The following is a 24847-nucleotide window of genomic DNA, read 5'->3' as shown; positions in this document are numbered from 1 at the left end:
GAAAGCTCAATCCAGCACCTGGAAGAGCTCACGCCCTGATATTTCCATGCAGGTGTGGTATCTATATGGTCACAAGTATAGACGTCACCATGATTTTCATAACCTTTATACCAGAATACACCTTATATGTTCATGAAAAGCATTTGTGGAACTGCTGCATAATTTAATATCTCAGGATTTCCCCACACCATGTCATAGAGGAAGAAATTCGCTTTGCAACCAATTATTGTTTAGCGGCATTTCCTTGCGACATTTTTTAGTAGCTGTACAATTTACCAAAGGTTAGGCAGTTAAAGTAAGAAAAAAGCAAGTGGTTCTGACCCCTGGTTATGGGCAGCTACGTAGAGAAGACCTCCACAATGCCCTGTTTGTATGTGAGATATCATCTGATTGGTTCCTTTGAGTATATGTGCATCAGTGATGTTAGCTATGCTTTGTCAGTGAGTACAGAAATCTGCCTCTGTGTAATATTCCATTGGGATGAATTATTGTATTTGCAGAAGCCCCTTAAATAGACTATGTGAACCGAGCCTGGAACTTGGCTCTCCCATTGTTTTTATTCTAAAGCTTTTGGTATTGAATTAGGAATTTATTTTCAGCCGGCCACACACTTGATTCGATTGACTTTTCTAGAAGCAGAATTCATTATTTGTTGATCGCAAATCAGATTACCGGGTTGTATTCTAGCAACAGTTATGTATTACACAATTCCCGAGTGGAGCAACTACCCTACTGCTTTTCTTTTTACCTTCTTCCGTCTCTTTGTAGTACATCATTATGTGTAAGCATATTTTCACTATTTACATTTTATGGTGTTGCCTCTCACTCTTGCAGAAACTGTCAGATTACATAGATTTTCTATCAGTGCTTATGTAATATTTTATGGTCTCACAATCCAGTGCTAACCTGGGCTCTGCCTGCCTTTATTAACAATATTAGTTTGTCGTACAGAGTATACAGAGATTGTGGATGTCAACAAGAAAGTAACACACTGTACTACATTTGTCAGTTAACCACTTCAATACAGGGCACTTTTCCCCCTTCCTGCCCAGGCCAATTTATAGCTTTTAGCACTGTTGCATTTTGAATGACAATTGTGCGGTCATGCAACACTGTACCTAAACCAAATTTATGTCATTTTTTCCCCCACAAATAGAGCTTTCTTTTGGTGGTATTTGATCACCGCAATTTTTTTTTCTTTTTTGCTAAACAAATAAAAAAATACCGAAAATGTTTTTTTTAAAAAAAGTTTTTTTGTGTATGTTATAAAATTTTGTAAATAGATAAGTTTTTTCCTGCACTGATGAGCACTGATGATGCCGCACTGACAGGCACTGATGAGGAGACACTGATGGGGTGGCACTGATATGCAGCACTGATATGTGGCACTGATAGGTAGCACTGATAGGCGGCACTGCTGGGCACTGATAGGCGGCATTGATGGGCACTAATAGGCAGCACTAATTGGCACTGATAAGCAGCACTGATGGGCACTGGTGGGCAATAATGGGCACTGGTGGGCGGCACTGATAGATGGCAATGATGGGCACTGGTGGGGAGGGCACTGGTGGGCGCCCTGAGCCCTGATTGCTATCCCTGGTGGCCATGGTGGGCATCCCTGGGGTCATGGGTGGGCATCCCTGGTGGTTCTAGTGGCACCCCCCCCCCCCCCAAGGGTCTGCACTGGTAATCAATGCTCTGATTACAGCTGGTCACATGGTAAAGAGCCTAGGTCAGACATCGCATGTGATTTGCATAGCAGTGCACTCCGAATCACATGCGATGTCTGTCATTGCACTAAAGTCAACCAGGGCTTAAGATCATATTTATAATTTAAAAACTATTTTATGCACATGGCCATGTTATTTTTTTTTCATATCATGCATGTTTTTCTTACACAGCGTAATATTATTTTAATATTATATGCACATTTTTTTATTTCATTCACTTCATTTTTAATGAAAATTTCTATTTTACTTTTTACAAGTTTAAAATCAGTCAATCCTTTTTTTTTTTTTCCTTGCAGAATCTTGGGACTAGCTGCATAAATGAACAGAGAACTGGTTGACCTCGGCTCCAGATGACTTATAACTAAGTAAAGGTAGTTGTCTTTGTTCCTTGGTAGAAGTAGTCGCTGTGCCGTCTGTACATGTGGGCTCTAGAGTCAAGTTTCGGGAACTTGCCTGCTGTATTTTTGCAGAGCTGTCTTTTTTAGTGTAAATTGATCACATCAGATCCCTTATAAGACTGCGTTTTTTTTTTTTTTTTTTCGAACGCATGTCATTTGAAATGGTGTTAAAGCTCGATTTACAGCCAAAAGAAGCATTAGTGTAACGTTTCAGCATGCGCTGGCCTCATTGTAACATTATAAAATGATTAAATCCCTCTGGGTTTCTTACCCTTTTAAACGGAGCCAAAAAAACGAGAACTGAGGAGATTTGGGGTCAAATTCTAAGCAGTTTAATTGTTATGAAATCTCAGCCAAAGCTGCAGAATACATTGCATAGTCTAAGCAGAAAAGCTTTGCCTGTAATAAGCTGCCTCGTTCACGGAATCCAGGACCTTGCCGTTATGGGATGGTTCAAAACAATGAAGGTAAGAATGTAGACGGGCAGCTCAGGAAGAAATCTGTCTCTGTAACTGTGCAGCCGGGTAACTGGAAACTCTTTCTTATTCAGATGTCTGCAGCAGCTAATGAAAATGGAAATGCAACAGGTGAAAAAACAAATGGAGAGAAAACGTACAAAAAGGTATGTGGGATAAGACACCAGCTTACAGTGTACAGCATGCAGTTTATTATTACTGGTAACCTGCTTTCTTTAGCACTTGTTTTCTGCGAAGATTGGAATGAAAATGTGGCTTTACATGCTGTTTGTATTCTGAATTTTCATGATATACGCAGGGGTCCTCAAACTACGGCCCTCCAGCTGTTGTGGAACTACATATCCCATGAGGCATTGTAAAACAATGACATTCACAAACATGACTAGGCATGATGGGATTTGTAGTTCCTGAACAACTGGAGGGCCATAGTTTGAAGACCCCTGATACAGTATATTGTTGAATCAAAATCACCTGGCTAAAGCATTTTAGTCCAACCATACTTTTTAATAAGTCGTTGGTAAGGTACAGGTATAAAATTGTTCACAAATGCCAAGGGGAGCAGGGTATAGCATTAACTACAACAATGTGGAGACAGTTAATTAAGCCTTGTAAAACGAAAACAAAAAGACATGCTACTAGTGTGTTTATTAGTAACTAGTTTTTTTTTTTCTTCTCCAATACATATTTATTAGGTTTAAAAAGTAGAAGGAGTAAAATTAGATAATTATTTACCTATGAAAGAACAATTTAAAAAACAAATGGATAATCAGTATTGGTAACGGACATTAAGGCTCCGTTCACATGTAGGCGTTTTGGGGCGTTTTTGTGGAGTTTTTCTGCTCTAGGATCAGCTCTCAAAACGCCCAACAAAACAAATCCTATTCCTTTCAATGGCCCCTGTTCACATCTGAGCGTTTTGACGCTGTAAGCAAAATGCCCAACGCTCAAAAAAGTACATGAGCTTCTTTTTGGGCAGATTACAGGCGTTTTCCATTGGTATCTATTCAATCAAAAAACGCCTGTAAATCGTGGTAAAAATCGCGGTAAAATCACGGTAAAAATCGCAGTAAAATCGCGGTAAAAAACGCGCGAAAACGCTACGCTCAGGTGTGAATGTAGCCTTAGAAACAGGTTAAGGGCCGGTTCACACATATGCGATGCGGGAACCCTGCAAATCCACTGCGGATTCCCGCATCGCACTCAACTCGCAGGCAGATCACACTGCGAATCGCGGGGGGTGTCAATACAAAGTTAACAACACCCCCCAGATCAGTTTGCATATCGCAGTGTGAACTGATAGTTCAGACATGAATCGGATCGCATAGGTGTGAACACCCATGCGATCCAATTCTGTTGTGGACCAAAAAAAGGGTCCTGTGCGACTTTGGTCTGAATGCGATGCAAATTTAGCCATACAATCTATATGGCTGAATTTGCAACACACAGACATCATAGGTGATCTGCAGAGCAGTGCGCTGTGAATCACATGCGTAATCACATACACATTACATATGTGTGAACCGGGACTAAAAGTTACAAGATAGAATACAATAAAATATGGATGGGGGGAAAGCTGGAGAGAAATAAGTTGGGGTTTACAAATATGGACATTTTTGGGATGTATGAGTAAGTCATAAAAATAGTAGGGGTTTATCAAAGTCAGAAAGAAGGAATGATGTGATCCAAGGGGACCACATTTTTTTTCATATTTGTGGATATTGTCATTTAAAAAGTCAGCAAGTTTTAAATGAAAAAGGGTAACAAGCCCTTCTTGCCCTTCTCTTTTCTTTTTCTGCTTTTGCTCTTTTGAGACTTTCTTTCTAAATTGTTCTCGATAATAATGACAGGTCCTATCCCGACTTCTGGTCCTATTGAATTTTTTATCACAGTATGGAACCTGTTATATCTTCGAATTTAGATTGGTAATATTTTTTATGGGATCACTCTGGGTTTTGTACCACTGGGTTATTCCCTCGCTTCTGGTCGACTCCTGGAAAAGGGTTAGGGCTCTTTCACACGGCTGCTCAGTTTTTTATCTCCGCTGCGGCACATTTTTTTTTTTTTTCACGGACGACACTTGTCATCCGCTCCGTATGTCCGCATATCATCCCATCCGTTTGCGGATGATATACGGACATAATGTTAGTCTATGAGGATTGCGGATGTCAGCGGATGACACCGCTGACATCCGATTTTGCATCAGTTCCATTTTTTTAAAGGAGGAAAAATAGGGTCCTGTTCCGTTCCAAAAAACGGAACAGAACTGAATGGACGAAAATCGGATGTCAGGGGATGGTCATCCGCTGACATCCGCAATCCCATTGACTTACATTATGTCGGTATATCACCTGCAAACGGATGGGGTGATATACGGACATACGGAACGTCCGTGTGAAAGAGCTCTTAAGCTTCAGACAGTCTTCATTATAGTTCATGCATTTGTTTTTCCAACTTTTTTTCTTATATGCATGTTTTTTCTTCCTTTTGAGTCAAAACTCGTGGTTATTGAAACTGTGGACTGTCCCTGGATAGCTCAACGGTTGCGAGTTTTACCAGATTGAGATATGGGACTATGCTTTTACCCCTCGATTTTGATACTACTGTATGCCTTTACCATTCTTGATAGCCTCAACAATGTCAAAATGTCTACCAAAAATTGTATTAATCTGTTTCGTAAAACTAATAAAAAACTATTGAAACAGAAAAAAAGGTAACAAGATCAAAGGAAATCATATACATTTCTTCTAATTCTTTAAAGGCATAATAAATAGGGCAGGTATAAAAAGAAAATGATGAACATGTGAAGAAAGAATAGGGGAAAATAATTATTAGGGGTGTTACCACTTATACAGTTGAATGGCTGAAAGTGTTTCTGTTCTTGAATGAAATAGACTCTTAGAGCCTCTTTACACTTGTGCATTTTGTAAGACTTGTGATTTAATGCATGCTTTTTTGTGCATTGAGTCCTGGTTCCCATTAGTGCGATGGCAGACACCGCATGTGATTCGGAGCGCAATGCACTGAAAATCACATGCTTGTCTGTGCGATGCAAATTCAGCCATACAGATTGTATGGCTGAATTCGCATCGCATTCGGACACAACTCACACAGGACCCTTTTTTGGGTCCGCAGCAGAATAGGAACGCATGGTGCTTCACACCTATGCGATCCGATTCATGTCCGAACTGACAGTTCGCACTGCGATATGCAAACTGATCTGGGGGTGTCGTTAACTTTATATTAACACCCCCAGCAATTCACATATGGCATTATGAACTGCCTGCGAATTGAATGCGATGCGGGAACCCGCAGTGGATTTACAGCGTTCCCGCATCACATATATGTGAACCGACACTCAGGCAGACCATTCATTTTAAATGAGCTACTAACACACCTCAACACACAAAAGAAGTACTATTTTAGCAATGTAGCATACCACAGTGCAAGTAAGCAATGGGGTTGATTTGTTGAAGGCAAATAGGCTGTTCACTTTGCAAGGGAAATCTCCCCAGAACTTAGTGAATGTGGGGAAATTTCACTCTGGAAAGAATTATGGTAGAAAAAAACAGCATTCCTCCTTGGTTCACTGACGGACACAGCTCCATATCTTCTAAGACCCTTGGGCTTATGCTACTCTCTCTTCAGGAGTAGGACTAGCCAAGGGTCTAAGAAGATAGAGAGCTGTGTCCATCAGTGAACGAAAGAGAAAAGGATTTTACAGTAAGACAAAAAAACATTTTTTTGCCTGCACCTGATTGGTTGATTGAAGTCATCAAAGCTTCACCACATTCACTAAGCTCTGGGGAAAATCCTCTTGCAATGTGCAGCTTCCCTTGCAAGGTGAACAGCCTATATGTCTTTAGTAAATCCACCCCAAATGCATCTATAATCTTACATATTGTTACACTCATACAGAATTGTTAGCAAGGGTTTAGCACAAAGTTACAGAGCAGACATTAGACCAGGCATGTCCAACCTGCGGCCCGGGGGCCACATGCGGCCCAGAACCCCAGGAAATGCGGCCCACTGCCGCCTGCCAATTTTTTTTTTTTTGCTGGGGAGGAAGGAAGTCAGGTCAGGGGCATGGCCACAGCAGCTTCCAACTAACGGTAGGCAGAAGCTGCCTTGGAGGGGAGGGGAGGGGGGTGGGGGGCGAGCATGTGCAGTGTTTCTGACTCTTACCACCATGACCACTTCAAATCACTGAAGTGGTCATGATGGTTAGAGGGTTTCTTTAATATCTCTCAGAAGAAGTAAACCTCTGTATACTGATTCCATTTCATTTAATCAAACATGAAAGGACTGGCGCAACCAGACTGAAAAATAACCTCAATGGGCTCCTAATGATCAAAGAAAAACTAAACGGACCTGAAAGATGTTACAAAAGAGTCCATGGAGTCCATACATGAAACCGGTCTGTGCTCTCCTGAAGGCAGCTTAATCTCAAGTGTAGAAGAAAAGCTTGCAGGATGCTGGAAAAAAAAGAAAAGCGCCACTCTGAGTGCAGTAAACTCGGTACTTTATTAGCCATATACCATCATGGGTACTCACAAGATAAAAATTGTAAAAACATGATGAATTCTTCAGATGGTCGTTAGGTCCAAGGCCTCAGCGAGGGGGGGCTGTTGTGCTCCCGACAAATCCGTGGCTGACTGCAAGAGTCAGCGATATGCGGACCTAGGGGACACCAGCAGCGCCTTCGGCGGCGGACTTCCGGGTTGGGCGTGGAACGTGGGGCGTGATGACGTAGGCAAATCACGCCCCACGTTCCACGCCCAACCCGGAAGTCCGCCGCCGAAGGCGCTGCTGGTGTCCCCTAGGTCCGCATATCGCTGACTCTTGCAGTCAGCCACGGATTTGTCGGGAGCACAACAGCCCCCCCTCGCTGAGGCCTTGGACCTAACGACCATCTGAAGAATTCATCATGTTTTTACAATTTTTATCTTGTGAGTACCCATGATGGTATATGGCTAATAAAGTACCGAGTTTACTGCACTCAGAGTGGCGCTTTTCTTTTTTTTCCATTTCATTTAATCATCCTCTATTTGTGTTAAATTAGTGCGGGGGGTGCGGCGGCATTTTATTACTTATATACCTTAACTATAGTATATATTTTATATGCGGCCCGAGAACATTTCTCTACACTCAATGTGGCCCAGAGAAGCCAAAAGGTTGGACACCCATGCATTAAATGATCATTTTGTCTTTTGTCTACAGACATGTTGATAATTTTCTCTCACTAAATGGAAGATCTGCAAGTCTTTATATGAAATATAATAATTACAATATAGAAAAACAGGTAGATAGGAGTGTAGAACAGTCATTTTTATTGAATATTTAAATGCAAAATATTGCAATATTTCCTTGTTTAGGATTACATTTACTTGTTGAATATATTTATTAATACAGTAACCAGTATTAGTTCTGCAGGTTATGGAAGTTTTTCCATTTACCCTAATTGATGCCAGATATTTATATAGAATAAATGACCTAATATGTGAATAGGGATTTTGTATATTAGTTTAGGGCTCTAAAATATTTGACTTTTTTTCCAGTCCAATTTTTCCTTGGATTAATACACTTGGCAAGAAAGCCATGGGTGGAGGTTATGAATCGAGCAAATGTCATATTGTTTTTATTATCTTTTATGAATCTTAGGGCTAAAGAACTAAAACAAGATCATCCCGGAGGCTGTAATTATTAATATGGTCATACTTTTGACATCTCAAAGAAAACAAGGAGTGGTTTTTATGACCTGTGCAAAGTTCATTATCTTTTAGTGATATCTCTGGTTTCAGTTTTAAATATTATCTTATGGGGAAGGGATAAGGCATGTATTGGCAGCACACCATGGATCCTAAAAATGATTGTAAAGGCGAAAAGGTTTTTTCTCTTACGTCCTCCGACAGTCGCCGCCTCTTCATATTCGTCACATATGGGGTATTAGACTTTGCTCCGAAGGAGTAGCTAGGCAACAGAATATGTTAACAATAAAGCTTTAACATATCCCACCCTCAAGGGGTGGTCCCCTCAGTCAATACCCTCCTACTTCCTGCAACCATATCTCAGTTTTAATGTCTAGCTTGTCAGGAGTGGCTGGCTCTCTCTGTGCTGGGACTTTTTGTCCCAGACTCTTTCTTCTTTTTGATATTTTGTTTGAGTTTTCTCTCTACCTTTACTTAGCTGTTATTTTTGTCAGCATTAGTTAGTTCTTCGGACGAAGAGGATCATGCGGACTGGGTCTCGGGCTGATCCCCCTGGTCGCAGGTCGTGGGTCAGTGGCTTCCCAGTCTGCCATCGAGCGTTCAGCCAGGTAACGCTCCTGGCACGGTGAACGACCCATCCCTGTTCGGTGCAGGGATGATTGGTGAGGTGGCTACCTCACCGGACGCTGTGCGGTTTCTGAACCGCCATTGTGTGCGTCTTGAGTAGCGACTCTCCCTGCCTCATGTGCAGCGGCTTGTTCGCCTGTGCGGGTTCCCCACGCCATGTGAGGTAAGTGTATCTATGTGGGGACCTGTCTGTCTGGGGGGGTCTCAGTCTGGGACTGTGTAACCTGCCTTTAATCACACTGCTTGTCTCCCTATCTCTCGGCTGCATGCTGTGGGCTGCAAGGGGGGGGGGGAGCTGTATGACACTGAGTATGTCAGGCTGGGCAGTGTGAGGAGCTGTGTGCTGTGGGGCATGTTTTTAATGGCATGTTGGGGCATATACAGCGATCGCTGCGGCGATCTAACATGTATCCATATTATGGGATGATATTGTGTGTGATTTTATGCACTGTGGAGCGGCGATTTCGGCGCCAAACGGCGCCATTTTACCGGCGCCCGCTCCGGCCGCATGGTTTACATGCACGGCGGCCATTTTCTTGTAGCCTCCATAGGCTTACATAGAGCGCCCTGGCAGCATCACTTCCTCTCTCCTGGAAGCACCGATCGAGGCAGCAGCAGCAGCGGAGTCTCCTCAGGTTTTATCCTTCTATTCCTGTGTTCCATTGCCTGTATTCAGTCTGTATATTCCCTGTGGGGGTCTCATTGTGCCTGAGTGTGGTGCGGTGGGCTGCGCTTGCCGCGCTTGCTGTAAGGGGGCAGTTAACCCTTGGTTGTCTGGCATACAGGGGCAATGGATTCTCAGGAGGGCAAATTTCCCACAGTCTTGGTGGAAAGCCAGGGGACCGCTGTTTCCCCCCCAGGGGGGGATTTGGCCACTATTGTGGCTGGCCTTGCTGCACAGGTGCAAATGCTGGTGGCTGCTCAATCTACTAAACGGCCCAGAGTTGCTCTGTCCTCTGATTCTGAGGGTGAAGGTGATGGGGCTGTTCTGGCGGGGACCCCCCTATCGGGGTCCCGCTCCTCTCTGGATCTAGTGGGGTCTGAGGTAGAGGCTGAAGTTGAGGGGGTTGATAATTCTCCCCCTGGCTCGCCTGAAGAGCTTGCAATCATGGATGAGTTGATTGCTTCCATTAAGCAGACGCTACGTTTGCAGGACGAGGTGTGTCCCCCAGCTGCCTTGGCGGCTTATGGGACGCAGAGAAAACGCAGGACGCCGCAGGTCTTTCCCTGCAATGCTGATTTTCAGCGCGCTGTTAAGGACCAATGGCGCGATTTGCGCAAGCCTTTTGCGGTACCAAGTAAATTTAAGCTGCGTTATCCTTTCTCGCCTGCCACTGATGAACGGTGGTGTGTGCCTCCGCCAGTAGATCATGCTATTGCGGTTTTGAACAAAGCCACTGCGATCCCGGCAGAGGGATCCCCTATTTTCCGTGATGCCACGGATAGGAGACTGGAGTCTCTTGCCCGTCATACTTATTCTGTTACGGGTTCTATGCTTAAGGCTCTGTTTGCTTCTCTCATGGCGGCCCAGGCGATCGCAAGTTGGACGCAGATGCTTAGGCGCGTCCTAGTGGCCGATTCGGCCTCAGCGGCGACCCTGGATATGGTGGATCAGATCCACCAGGGTGTCATGTATCTGTGTGATGCGGACCTGGACCTGATTCCGTTGGCCGCGCGTGTGCACAGCGTGGCGGTGTTGTCTCGCCGCCTGGTTTGGTTGAAATGTTGGTCGGTGGACCAATCTTCACGTAAAACCTTAGCCAATCTGCCTTATGATGGGTCTCGCCTTTTTGGGGAGTCCCTGGATGTGTTGATTAAGGGGATTACTGGGGGTAAGAGCACTCTCTTGCCCCATTTCCCCAAGGCTAAGGGGGCTTCTGGGAAGAAGCATGCTAATTTTCGGCCCCCTCAGGGGTCCTTTCGTGCCTTTCGGCCGCACTACAAGGGCAAACCGTTCAAGGGCCAGGGCTCTCAGAAGAAGCCCTGGTCTGGAAAACAGAAGTCCGGCCAATCCGGACCTGCGGCCCATAACAGTTCGGCCTGAAGGGGCGCCCTCACCCAGTTTTGGGGTGGGGGGACGCTTGCTCGGTTTTCTTCAGCCCTGGTTGGCCCGTGTGCGGGACAGATGGGTTCTGGAAATCGTTCGATCTGGTTACAAGATCGAGTTTCTCTCTCGGCCAGAGAGCAGATTTTTTCCCTCAAATCTACAACGGTCTCCAGAGCGCCTGCGGGATCTGCGCCTGGCGGTGCGGGACCTGAGGGCTCAGGGAGTGGTGGTTCCGGTGCCTCATCGGGACAGATTTCGGGGGTTTTATTCCAATCTGTTCACTGTGCCCAGAAAGGAGGGCAAGGTTCGTCCAATTCTGGACTTGAAAGCTCTGAACCGCTCTGTGCGGGTTCGCAAGTTCCGCATGGAATCCCTGCGCTCGGTGGTGGCTGCCCTGGTTCCGGGGGAATTCATGGCCTCCATCGATTTGAAGGATGCGTATCTTCACATCCCCATATTCGAGGGTCATCAGAGATACCTTCGATTTGCCATTGCGGAGGATCACTACCAGTTCGTGGCGTTGCCCTTTGGGCTCGCCTCGGCTCCGCGGGTCTTCACCAAGGTGCTTGCACCGGTTCTGGCATTATTGAGAGCCCAGGGCATTTCTGTCCTGGGGTATCTGGACGACATTCTGATTCGGTCTGCGACCAGTCAGGGTCTGGAGAAGGACCTGTCTGTCACGATGCAAACTCTGCAGGAGTTCGGTTGGACGATAAATGTTCCAAAGTCGACTCTGAGTCCGTCGGTTCGTCTTCCCTATCTGGGAATGATACTGGACTCGGTGCAGGCGAAGGTCTTCCTGCCGGAAGACAAACTCAGGACTCTTCAGGAGGGAGTCAGGTCCCTCAGGGACGTTCCGAACTCGTCTCTGCGGACGTGTATGAGATGTCTGGGATTGATGGTCTCGGCTTTCGAGGCGATTCCTTTCGCGCAGTTTCACACGCGGGGTCTCCAAGCGGAGATCTTGTCCAAGTGGGACGGGCGACCTCAATCTCTGGATCTTCAGATCTCGTTGAGTCATCGCACCAGGGAAAACCTCCTGTGGTGGCTCCAGTCCCTGTTGGTGTCCGGGGGCAAGTCGTTTCGTCCGATCTCGTGGACGATAATCACCACGGATGCCAGCCTGTCGGGCTGGGGTGGTGTTCTGGGCGTTCTGTCCGCCCAGGGGACCTGGTCGGAGGGGGAGTCTTCCCTCCCGATCAACATTCTGGAATTGCGTGCGATAAGGCTCTGTCTTCATCGCTGGACGGACCGGCTGCAGGGCTGCCCGGTTCGGGTGCAGACGGACAATGCCACGGCGGTGGCCTACATCAACCACCAAGGGGGCACCAGGAGTGCCCGAGCGGCTCGAGAAGTGGCCGACATTCTGTCTTGGGCCGAGACTCATGTCCCGGCGATAACGGCGGTTCACATTCCGGGAGTGGAGAACTGGCAGGCGGACTATCTGAGTCGCCAGACCCTGGATCAGGGGGAATGGTCTCTCCACCCGGCTGTCTTCCAGATGTTGTGCGCGAAGTGGGGTCTTCCAGATGTGGACCTGTTCGCGTCTCGCCTCAACTACAAGGTGAAGAGGTTCGTGGCAAGGACGCGCGACCCTCGGGCGGACGCGTCGGACGCGTTAGTGGCCCCGTGGCATCAGTACAGGCTGATGTACGCGTTTCCACCGATTCAGTTGCTGTCCCGGTTCCTTCGCAGGTTACACTCGGAACGCAGCACGGTGATTCTTGTGGCACCGGACTGGCCTCGCCGGTCCTGGTACGCAGACCTCGTGAATCTGGCGGTCGACGCCCCCTGGCGTCTGCCTCTTCGGGACGATCTACTGTCTCAAGGACCGATTTACCATCCTGCTTTACAGTCGCTGGCTTTGACGGCCTGGCTGTTGAGACCGAGGTCCTGAAGGAGAAGGGTCTCTCTCCAGAGGTTGTTCATACCTTGATCAACGCGAGGAAGTCTTCCTCGGGAAAGGTTTATTACCGTACTTGGAAGGCCTATTTTGCCTGGTGTGAGTCCAGGGGGTTTTCACCCCGCACGTACTCGGTTTCCCGTGTGCTGTCTCTCCTTCAGACGGGTGTCGATCAGCGTTTGGCGCTGGCTACGATAAAGGGTCAGGTGTCTGCGCTGGCCGTTCTGTTTCAACGTCCCGTAGCTTCCAACTCCTTGGTTGGCACTTTTATTCAGGGTGTGCGGCATCTGGTTCCTCCTAGGAGGGATCCCTTGCCCCCTTGGGACTTGAATCTAGTCCTGTCTGTGTTACAACGGGCTCCTTTTGAACAGATCAGGGAGATCTCGTTGTCTATGTTGTCCAAAAAGGTCGCCTTTTTGGTGGCGATCACTTCGGCTCGCAGAGTGTCGGAACTGGCGGCTTTGTCCTGCAAGTCTCCGTACCTGGTTGTTCATTTGGATAAGGTGGTCTTGCGACCTAATCCTTCTTTTCTGCCGAAACGAGTTTCGGAATTCCATCTTAACGAGGATATTGTTTTGCCTTCGTTGTGCACGAAGCCTAAACATCCTAAGGAGGTGAGATTGCATTCTCTGGATGTTGTTCGAGCGATTAGGGTTTACCTTAAATCGACTGAGTCTTTTCGAAAGACGGACTCCTTGTTTGTTCTTCCAGAGGGTCCTCGGAAGGGCATGGCGGCTTCCGCCTCTACCATTGCCAAATGGATCAGGCAGACCATTGAACAGGCTTATGCCTTGCAGGGGAAGGTTCCCCCTGTGCCTGTGAAGGCGCACTCTACTAGATCTCTGTGTACGTCTTGGGCCTGTCGTCATGGGGCTTCTGTAGCCCAGGTGTGTAAGGCGGCGACTTGGTCGACCGTGCACACTTTCACAAAATTCTACAAAGTAGATGTTCAGGCATCGGCGGATGCTTCCTTTGGCCGCAAGGTTCTTAGTGCGGCTGTTCCCTAGGGTCCCTTGTTGGGGACTCCTGGCTGTTGGGATAAGTTTTGTATCCCCTGGTTTTTTGTCTTTTCCTGGGTTGTTGCTCCTGTTGAGCACTTATTTTTGCTGTTGCCCAGCTAGTTCCTTCCTTTGGTAAGGTTCCTTTCTTTGATGTGGAGACTGCGTTGCCTTTCGGCGCGGATGCGTTTCCCACCCCTCATGTTTGCACTGCTTTGGGACGTCCCCATATGTGACGAATATGAAGAGGCGGCGACTGTCGGAGGACGTAAGAGAAAACGGAATTTTTGTAAAATCTTACCTGTAAAATTCCTTTCTCTGAGTCCTCCGACAGTCGCCGCCCCCGCCCCTCTTTTGGGGTTTGTATGTATACTCTACTGCTATTCCACTAAAACTGAGATATGGTTGCAGGAAGTAGGAGGGTATTGACTGAGGGGACCACCCCTTGAGGGTGGGATATGTTAAAGCTTTATTGTTAACATATTCTGTTGCCTAGCTACTCCTTCGGAGCAAAGTCTAATACCCCATATGTGACGAATATGAAGAGGCGGCGACTGTCGGAGGACTCAGAGAAAGGAATTTTACAGGTAAGATTTTACAAAAATTCCGTTTTTTTTTTTTTTTTTGCATTAACCTCCCTGGCGGTATGATTCTTTTGGATTTTAGGCGCTGAAGGCGGTACCATTATTTTGCATGTAATTCTTGTGAATCAGCAGCCCAAACCAACTGTATACATTTATTATATATATTATATATATATGTATGTATACATGTATTATGTATACATATATTATATATATATATGTATATATATATATATATATATATATAATGTATACAGTTGGTTTGGGCTGCTCATTCACAAGAATTATGTATATATATATATATATACGTCACATCGCCGGAGACGGAAGCCGGGGCTCGCAGACGATCGGGAGGAAGCTCCGCCGCCGCATACCGCCCGCAGACATCGCAGCGATCTTCCTAGCGGTACCCCGAGTGTGGCTCGGGGTTACCGCTTTTGGCTCTAAAATCTAACCCCGAGTCACGCTCAGGAATACCGCTAGGAAGGTTAAGGTAAAAAAAACCTTCTTCGTTCAGCTCCCCCCCCCCCCTCCAAATACTTACCTGAGCCCGATCTAAATCCATTGTTGTGCAGTGAATCTCTCCTCTCTCTTTCCTCATTAGACATGGAGACAGCAGAGGGAGCCATTGGCTCTTGCTGCTGTCAATCACAGCCTGTGAGGCCGGAAACAGCGGCAGCATTTTGCCTTCATGTTATGTTGCTTGTAAGTAAATGTGGTTGTTGTCACATTGCTCCTTGTGGAGCTCCTGGTATCCTAGACCTAGACCCACACTGCACTTGGTTGGGGACTCGCCATTTCTGACCTCATTTGTAAAATTCTAGCTTCCTGGCTCTCACTGGCTTCAGTACTTTTTGAATCACTCACCCAAAACACAAGTTTGAAGAACATATTGTCACAATCTTTTCTTTTTCCAGTTGAGAAGTCCTAGTGAGAAGCTGTTTTTTTAGTTTTTTTATTGCTGTGGAGATCCCATCTTTGGTTGTAATTTGTCACTGTAATACATGTCCCCTTTGGGAGATATTTGCTCACCTCCTGCTCCAGTGGCAACCATAAAATGTTAAATTTACCTTCTCTTTCTATACTAGTGACAATTGTCACCATGGCAAGGAGTGAGAGAAAAACGCCCCAGTGAGACGGCAGTTGAATCCTGACAGATATTCTAATCCTTCTCTACTTTATGTAAAACTAGAAAAAGTCCTAGCTGGAGCTCTACTTTATCTATTTTACTTCCACCAATATAAGATTTCTGGGAAACCAGAACTGCTTTCAGCTGGCCAGCTCAGTAATCCTTAACGGTGGCTGCATTCCCTTCTGCTATAAGCTCATGGTTGCTTCAGCCATACGAGGTTAAAAGTGGAGAGCAGGGCCTTGCAGCAAATAGGGTTAACGTTCATCATATTTTATGAACATAACTATTGTAGCACAGTTTGACCCGGCAAATGGTGTAACCACATTTATTTAAAAGCTTCTGGAAAGCCCCCAGCGCTCGTTCTACATATGCATACAGTCGTTAAAGTGAGCTGTTGTGTTACATATGATAACATGTTTCTTTTGTTTTTTAGAAGACTTTGTAAATAAAACTTTATGGTTGCCCCCTACTTATGATATACTTATCACTGATGGTGGTTGTGAGGGGGGGGGTATGGGGGAGTCCCCCTGCCGGATTACAAAAGCATGGTGGGAGAGATCCTTACTTCACACATCATTGTGTTGATGTGGGGAACTGTCATTTTTTTCTTTTACATTCCAACCCCCTGCTTGAACGAAAAAAAAAAGCAGAACATGTGCACCCAGCTTAAAGAGGAGCGCCAGTCTGGGCAACAAAAATTAAAAGTCAGCAGTTACAAATATTGTAGCTGCTGACTTTTAATATAGGGATACTTACCTGTCCAGGGATTCAATGATGTCGGCACCCCGAGCCGATTCTTTATGTGCTTTTGGTGCAGGTGCCGGCATCTTCACTAAGGAAAACCGGCAGTGATGCCTTCTAGCACTGTGCTTTCTGAATGGACCCTGCCGTCTTCTTGGACCTGTGTGTGTCCCAGAAGGCAGCGGGGGGGGGGGAAGGGGGAGGGGCCGGACATCCTCGGAGATCACTGCGGTGATGTTACCCAGAAGTGGGAGCAGGTATCTTTCAAGACCATGTACCCCCCCCCCCCAAAAAAAAAGTGCCAAATGGGTCAGTGGAGGGGGGGAGGGTACGAACAAACAGAGCTTCCCCTTTTGGGTGAAGCTCCCCTTTAAGCCAACACAACATCCTCAAGGGAGACAGCCTGCCCCTCCAGCACACAGCAGGTAACTCATAGATAGCTCTTTATGTTTTTCAATTGCAGTGTGTAGAGGGGGTTTGTTGCTTTTGTCCAATCAAATATCAGGGAACTCTGTGCTCTAGCTCTGTAGTGTGACATCAGCAAGCACAAAGACCAAGCTGTCAAAATTGTTAGCTGTCAGGACCAGCTCCCGATCATGTGAGCACTGCAACAGTCAATTACAATGGTGCACAGACCCTAATAAAGGGACCATGCGGCTAGATGGGAAGGGGTTAAAAGCAGTGCATGTTAAAATTCAGCGAACAAAGCATGTTAGTAATAACATATGCATTATTGTGTACCTGCATTATAATTCCCTTCCAATCATCAGTCTCTTGATGCAGCATATAAAAGCCTTTTCTACTGGGAACACAAACCTATTATGTACAAAATAGCTGCACTGTCATTAAGAACCTTTGGGAATGTAATTGTTGTACTAAGTATGCCTGAATTGAGCATTACATGAAGAGTATATAAACACGCAGTGGTGCTCACTTTTAAAAGATGCTAACTAAATGACCTTTCAATTTGTCAGAAACCTTTAACTAACAAAGCTAAATTTAAGTGACTTTTAATATCTCATCCGATAAACACATTTTTCCACTGGTGCAGACATGCCAGCCTCTGCCCATTTAAATTTCACTCTGAGCTATAAAATTTCTTGCCAGCATTGGAAATTAGTGTTGTATATGCCATAAAGTACATACATACAAATAGGATTTTATGGTTTCCAGAAACTTGTATGAGTACAAATGTCAAATGTATTGCATTTTAATGCTTAAATCATTGGCCTCCAGCTGTCTATTAGCCTTAGGTGACCTACATGGTCTAGTACAATTTCCTTGGAAATCCTTTAGAAAATTAGAAGATGCTGTGACTTGCACAGTCAGGCAGTGAATAGAGTACAGTGACTTGTAGCAACCAATGAGAAATAATCTTAGCTGAGCTGCTTTCAGTAGAATGCGGTCTAGTTTGACCAATCATAGATGTCAAATTGAGGCATAGATGCAGAAATCGCTCATGCACTACAATAGCATTAAAGCAGAAAAATGACCTGGTAGCCAATGTACTGCTTTTCCAAGTTTCCAAATGCTTTAAAGGCACACTGTCATCATGAGAGTTTAATGGAGGCTGCCATTACTGAAATCTACTTTGAGAAGGCTAGTTCCTTGGCTGTTATTCTTTTGCTCTATCTTCAGTGCTGTCTGAGTCGCAGACCCTGAATGAGTATAGAGATAATAAGGTCTGATACATTTCTAACACTCATTAACTGCATGCCTGAGTCAGAACTCTGAAACATACTGAACATCAAGCACAGCCAGGCATCTAGCATTTTCTGAAAGATGCCTAGAAATGGCAGCCCCAATGCTCATGACACAGTCACTTTAAAGGAAACATTTGAATAAATATCACCCAAACCACCTACACAATTTACAGAGTTGAAATCGCTGTAGCAATGTTAAAGAGGATCTTCAGTCTTGCCAAAAAATAACTAAAAGTTGGCAAATACTGTAGCTGCTGAATTTGAATAAATAGACACTTACCAGCCCAGGGATCCAGCGCTGTACTCACCTGTGTCTTTTCTTCGACGGTCTTCAGGTCCCTGGCACTGCCATCTTGATTGTGGGGAGCTGGATGGTTTTACAGTCAGCTCCCCACTGCGCATGCATATCTTAAAAAGTACTGATGGCTTTGAAGCTGTTAGGTTGTATGTTAGCTCCAAAGGTATTTTTAGTATGCTTGGCATGACATCTTTGTTAAGCTAATCATTTTATGTGAATCGGTTGCAACATTTCGAACCTACTGAACCTGGCAATAACTGTAATTATTGGTGCAGGATGACAATGCTGAGCCACTGCCTCGTAATTAGACCTGATTGGCAGCCCAATGGTCAACTGAAGGAGATAAACGCAAGGCACTATGGTGGTGACTGCAATTCAGTACTGTTAACTTGTACAGATGGACCATGTCATTTATACTTAATGAACAGTCTCATTTCACAGTAGCTTGGCATGGGAGGGGGGACCACCAATACTTGATCCACTGAGCTTTATGTACTATTTACATAATTGAGCACCCTTGATATAAAGGTTCCCAGAGTGCTCTGCATTTAACTACAGGCAGTCCCTAGGGTACAAACAAGATGGTGTCTGTAGGTTTGTTCTTAAAGAGGTTGTAAACCTCCGAATTTAAAAAAAAAAAAAAAAAAACATGTGAAAGACAAACACATAATGAGCTAGTATGCATCGTATACTAGCTCAATATGAAATACTTACCTTAAAATGAAGCCCCGAAGTGCCGACCGCTCACCTCTCTCATAGGCGACATGCTCTGTCGCCCTTCTTCCGGGTTTGCGGCATCCGGCCATCTGATTGGCTGGAGCTGCGATTACGTCACTCCCGCGTATGCGCGCGGGAGCCGACGGTCACAGCACGGGGCTCTGAAGGAACGGAACCAGCAGCCGTTCCTTCAGAGCGCATGCGCCAGTGATGTCACTGGCTGCATGTAAGGTAAATATCTCCTAAACGGTACATGTTTAGGAGATATTTACAGTACCTATAGGTAAGGCCTTATCATAGGCTTACCTATAGGTACAACTTGCAGAGGAGGGTTTACTTCCTCTTTAAGTTGAATTTGAAAGTCGGAACAGGTACATTTTTTTAGGTGTAATTCCAGCCAAAAAATAAATTTTAAGTTTTTTGGATAGCATAGGGAAGAGTTACCACCCCTGTAATGTTTGTTTTGCTGTCTGTGCCCCTGTTCAGTAGATTTCACCTCACTTTCTGTTTATGACAATTGGATTTTGAAAATTTTGGGTTGTTGTGGAAACAAGGATTGGTGATAAAGCTTCAGTGGAGACCCCTTTTTCCCATGAGAACTCTTCCAGGAGTGAATTTCCCTTCCTAGGGGGAGATTTCTCCTCACTTCCTGTTGTCTCTCTCTGTTTGTAAGTAGGAGTCGTTTGTAAGTCGGATGTTTGTAACCTGGGGACCACCTGTAACAGGAACTTGTAGGTACCGATTATTTAGTAACGACAGGATCGCTTTATGTTACATATCTTTATTATGCTGCATGTTTCAAGCACAATTATTTGTTTTTATCAGTGAGATCAGTATTCAGAATGGGAATGGTATATAATATTCGTACTCACAATAATTTAGCTAGCATTTTCATATCATATCCCTGCAAGTATATTTGATACTTTTTCATGTTTACAACACCATCCTAAGAGTGCTCAGTTAGAGACAGAACTGGGCATAATGTGCCTGTCAACTGTTTATTCTTCCATTTAAATAGCTGTACAGTTTGTCCTTACCATGCCGTAGGCACAAATAGTGGATATCATTAACAGGATCCTGTCATTTTTACTTTCACTGGCTCAGCCAGCTTGAACTGAAAGAATGCACATTAGCCTGCATTATAAGTCCCATCTTATATATTGCAGAGCTGTTAGAAGTCTGAGCTTATTGTACATAGAAAATGCAAACAATATTCTTACGTATTTTACATGGGTACAATGTACAATGTTTTGTAGGCTTGGGCACATCTGGTCAAATTACATGGGTGGTTTATTTTCATAGTGAAAAGATGGTAAAAATCACCTCTGTGGGGAACACCTATCAATTGAGCATAAAAAAATAGCGCCTTCCACACTGAAAAATAACGCCTTCCACCTGAACTCTCCTCTATCTTATCTTATATGTCCATGTACACTGAGTTTTTTTATAGTCCTTTAGAGGCATTTTCTTGAAAGCAAAAAAAAAATGTCTCCAGGACAGAAGTTCATTGGCATTTGAAACCCCAAATAACAGCTACTGTCCAGGCCACATCTTACCATTAGCATTTTTATCTGTTGCTCCAGTATTCACCATAGCCACCCCCAAAGATCCTATTCAAACATCGACTCAGAGTCCATATTTGCATACTTTTAAAACTGCAACCACCAGCCATGGGACAACACTAATGCCAGTTCTGTGGCAACGGAGTCCTGGAGCCCTGGGGTTGATTTACTAAAACTGGAGAATACAAAATCTCTGCATAGAAACCATTCAGGTTCCAGGTTTTTTTTTGTCAAAGCTTAAAGCGGAGTTCCGGCCACAAAATCTACATAATCGATTTTGTGGCCATCCGCTTGCTTTTCTTCACTTGAAAAGGAATTGGATAGTTAGGATTTTTTTTTTTTTTTTTACTTACCTTGTAATTGTAGAAAGAAATACTCACCTTTCTTCCACTTCCTCCCTCGGCGGCCGCTGCCCACGCCGTCACTTCTGGTTTGCAATGATTCCTGGGAGCTGAACGTCATCGCTCCCAGGAATCAATGCGACGGCACCGGCCCCGCTCGTCACTTCCGGTGCGACGCCGCACTGGAAGTGACGAGCGGGGCCGGTGCAGGCGCATTGTGGGAGAAGAAGACACGGAAGAGGACGCAGAAGAGGATTGCGCTGGCTTCAGCTGCCCACAACAGAGATGGTAACGCTGGAGATGAAATTTTATAAGTGAGTATTTCTTCTTGCAGGTAAGTGCGAACCGGGACAGATCAGATGCTAGCCATTGTGGAATGTACTAGCCCTGACTGTCCTGGGGGTATGTTCATTGAAATTTTGTTTTTGTGGCCGGAACTCCGCTTTAATTGAACAAGCTGACGTAGAAGCTGTTCATCAGCTATCATCCACAGATGAACAAGATTTTGCACTCTCCAGTTTTAGTAAATTAACCTCAGTATATCATGGGAGGCTATCAATAGCTGCCATGTGTGCTCCGTACCTTAAAGTGAAGCTTCTTGGCATTACCACAGCTGTCGGGAAGAATGCTATTGCATTGTGGCACACTTCTAGTTCAGTAATATTCTTAGGTTGTCTTGCATGCACTATGTGTTTTAGATACATGCAGAGATTTTCTCCTCATGTACACTGCTGGAGCAGTTGGGTATTTTTTTTTTTAGGAGCAGTTGGGCATCTTTTTTTTAGCAGCCCCTGAACTCTCCTCTATCTTATCTTATATGTCCATGTACACTGAGTTTTTTCATAGTCGTTTAGAGGCATTTTCTTGAAAGCAAAAAAAATGTGTTCTGGACAGAAGTTCGTAGGCATTTGAAACCCCAAATGCTGCTAGCAGCTTGCAAACATGTCTAAACTTGGTCGAAACATTCATAGGCATTTTTGTTTATAGGCGTTTGTAATATTATTATTATTATACAAGATTTATATAGCGCCAACAGTTTGTGCAGCGCTTTACAATTTCAGGGAAGACAATACAGTTACAGTACAGTTCAAAACAGGAGGAACTAGAGGGGAGGAACTAGAGGGCCCTGCTCGTTAGAGCTTACAATCTATTAGGAAAACATTGCTGACCGTTTGCAATAGGGAGACGAGAGAAAGAGAGAGAGAGACTCTTTTATCTGCAAAAATGTTTCTAAACTAAAAGGTGGATGAACGCCGGTAAACGTGGCTTGTAAAAGTGGTCAGACGGATGTTTTTTTAACTTTGTTCACTAGCTGTCAAGTTCCAGCATCCAATAGAGGTTTCCAAACGTCCATTGTACATGTGGCCTTGGCTAATTTGTTATGGAGGGGAAACAACTCCCCCCTGCCTTTGCAGAGCTGTCGGACCAGATGATTCAGGGGCTGCAATTTGTTTGCAATGCCGTGCTGGATGCTGCTTCCATATTGGGTCGCCTGTCGGTTTCGGCAGTGGTCCTCCGGTGTATTTTTTGGCTTAAGTGCTGGTCTGCGGATCAGAGCTTAAAGAAGGCCTTGACTGATCTACCTTTTCAAGGAGATCGCCTGTTTGGTGCTACCCTGGATGACATTATCAAGGGTCTCATAGGTGGTAAGAGTACCTTTCTCCCACAGGCTAACAAGAGTAAGGACCCGCGTCGCAGACGGGGCCCCTCCTTCTCAGCACATAAGAAGTTTTTTCATCCCACAGGGTCAGCTGATAAGGCAAAGTCCTTCAAGGCCCACTCAGGTGGTTCCAAGTGACCCTGGTATGGCAAACAAAAATCTAGTTTCTCCAGACCTGAGGACAAAGCTCCTTTGGTCTGAAGGTGCGCCCTTACCTGTATCCGGAGTGGAAGGGACGTCTTTGCTGGTTCCCGGGCTGGTGGCTATCCCGGATTCAAGACAAATTGGTTCTCAAGGTCATACGGTCTGGGTACAAGATCGAGTTTTGATCCTTGATCCGTCCCACCGGTAAGGTTCTTCACTTCCAATGTGAGACAGGCATTTGAAAACTCTGACATTCACATAGAGTGATATTCAAGATTGGGGATTGGTAAGGCCATTTCAAAAGCTTAATCTATTGTTTCTTCAAATAGTTCCTAGTTGATTATTAGGTTTGTATAAATGTTTTGTTGGGGTATCCAGTGTCATGTCTTCACTAAGGGGAGGAAATTAGCTTCCAAGATATGTTCATACTGAATGCAATCCATTCTTCTTTCTACCCATACAATATTTCCTATTGCCACTGGCTGCCAACGGAGCACAGCAGAATCATCGTAATGTCTGCCAAGGTATTTATTAGACAAAAAATGGGAAAGAATAGACCAGTGTCTACACTGTAATGGGATTCTCTAGGATACTACTACTTTCAACCTTCGCATCAAAAGATTTTTCAATATATATCTAATGTTGTACTCTAATTTTTCTATTTTTTTTTTTTTTTTTTTTTAGTAAATCACTGACCATGTATTTATATAAATAAGATCAATTAAAGGAGAAGTACAGCCAAAGCTTGTTTGGCTGTACTTCTCTTGTGGATCACAGGAGTGCAGTTCCTTCTGCACTTCTGTGATCCACACTTCTGTCACCCGTTTTCAGCAAACAGCAGGCTAAAGCCCGCTGTCGGCTGACATCACTAAGTCAGCCCAGGCTCAGGAAGAATTGTGACCATATTGCACCTGGCTTAGCCTCTTAGCGAGCCTGAGCTAGCCACTCCCCCCCACAGCCCAGCGCTCCAGCATGGGGGGGGGGGGGGGCAGAGCAAAGAGCTGCTGACTGACAGTCACTAGCTCACTGCTCAGGGAGCTCTAAGAATTGATCGATCGGCGATGTCCGATCGCTCTGTTCTCAGCCTTAGAGCGGGCAGGGGACAGATGTAGCATCAGACCTATGCTGCATCCAGCTAGGTAAGTATGAATCTGAAAGAAAAAACAAACCCCATACTTCTTTTTAAGTTTGTTTACCTTTTGAAATTCAGAATATATCAAATATTCATAATAATGTGATTAAGTTAATTTTATGTCACTCGATTTGTATCAATAAATCCTGTTTAATCACAAATTAATTACAAGGGGCAAATGATTATGGTCCCATAGGATGGGCACTCTAAAATCTTCTTCTTTTTGTGTGGTCTCTTTAGAATTAGGCAGCATTTCTAAAGTTTTTAAGTTTATTGGCTGACCTAAGGTATTAAATATGCAGCTTTCAGGATTCCTGTAGATCCCTTCTGTAGGTTCTGTACCTTTGAACGGCCAGCCAAAGGATAAAATCTGACCTCGCTAAGGCTGGAAATTGATTTTATAATTTCTTTGAACAATTATCCTTTAGATTTACCAAAACCATATAATATGAGGTCAAACTAAACATTTTCAATGTGTATGAAATCAGGCAGGCACTTGCACTACATAGTTGAAGGTAAATCTAAAGGAAATTGAATAAAAAATAAGAAAATTGTATAATGTATGGCCAGCCTTACACAGATCAGCTTCTGTGCTTTTTGTGGTCAGTTTAGAACATGGAAGAAAGGTGTCTGGAAGGATCAACCAAGTACTTCAGATGGAAGAAGTATATAAAAATAATAGTGACTATGGGGTGGATTTACTGAAGGCAAATAGACTGTGCACTTTGCAAAGTGCAGTTGTTCCAGAGCTTAGTAAATGAGGTAAAGCCTCACTTTGCAAAGAATATCCAATCAGATGCAAGGAAAATTTAATAAACTGCACTCATTCTTGCACATGATTGGATGATGGAAGTCAGCAGAGCTTCTGCTCATTTACTAAGCTCTGGAGCAACTGCGCTCTAAGACTGTCTGTGCTTTCAGAAATCTAGAAGATTCCCATGACAAACTA

At 44.7% G+C, this 24847-nt stretch overlaps 1 protein-coding gene across 2 annotated transcripts in view; it reads left to right on the top strand.

Moving 5' to 3' along the window:
- Positions 1–24847, top strand: part of PIP5K1B (phosphatidylinositol-4-phosphate 5-kinase type 1 beta) — a 152811-nt gene that overhangs the window by 5515 nt on the left and 122449 nt on the right. For both annotated transcript variants that reach the window (XM_082256004.1, XM_082256003.1), the window contains exons 2-3: positions 2027–2101; positions 2679–2750. In XM_082256004.1, the coding sequence (XP_082112130.1) occupies positions 2679–2750 (72 nt within the window). In that variant the 5' untranslated portion in view covers positions 2027–2101. The remainder of the gene's footprint in view (positions 1–2026; positions 2102–2678; positions 2751–24847) is intronic.

This window comes from Pelophylax lessonae (assembly GCF_965119305.1).
Source record: "Pelophylax lessonae genome assembly, chromosome: 1".
In the NCBI taxonomy this organism is placed as follows: Eukaryota; Metazoa; Chordata; class Amphibia; order Anura; family Ranidae; genus Pelophylax; species Pelophylax lessonae.
This window is presented reverse-complemented; position numbering and strand designations above follow the sequence as displayed.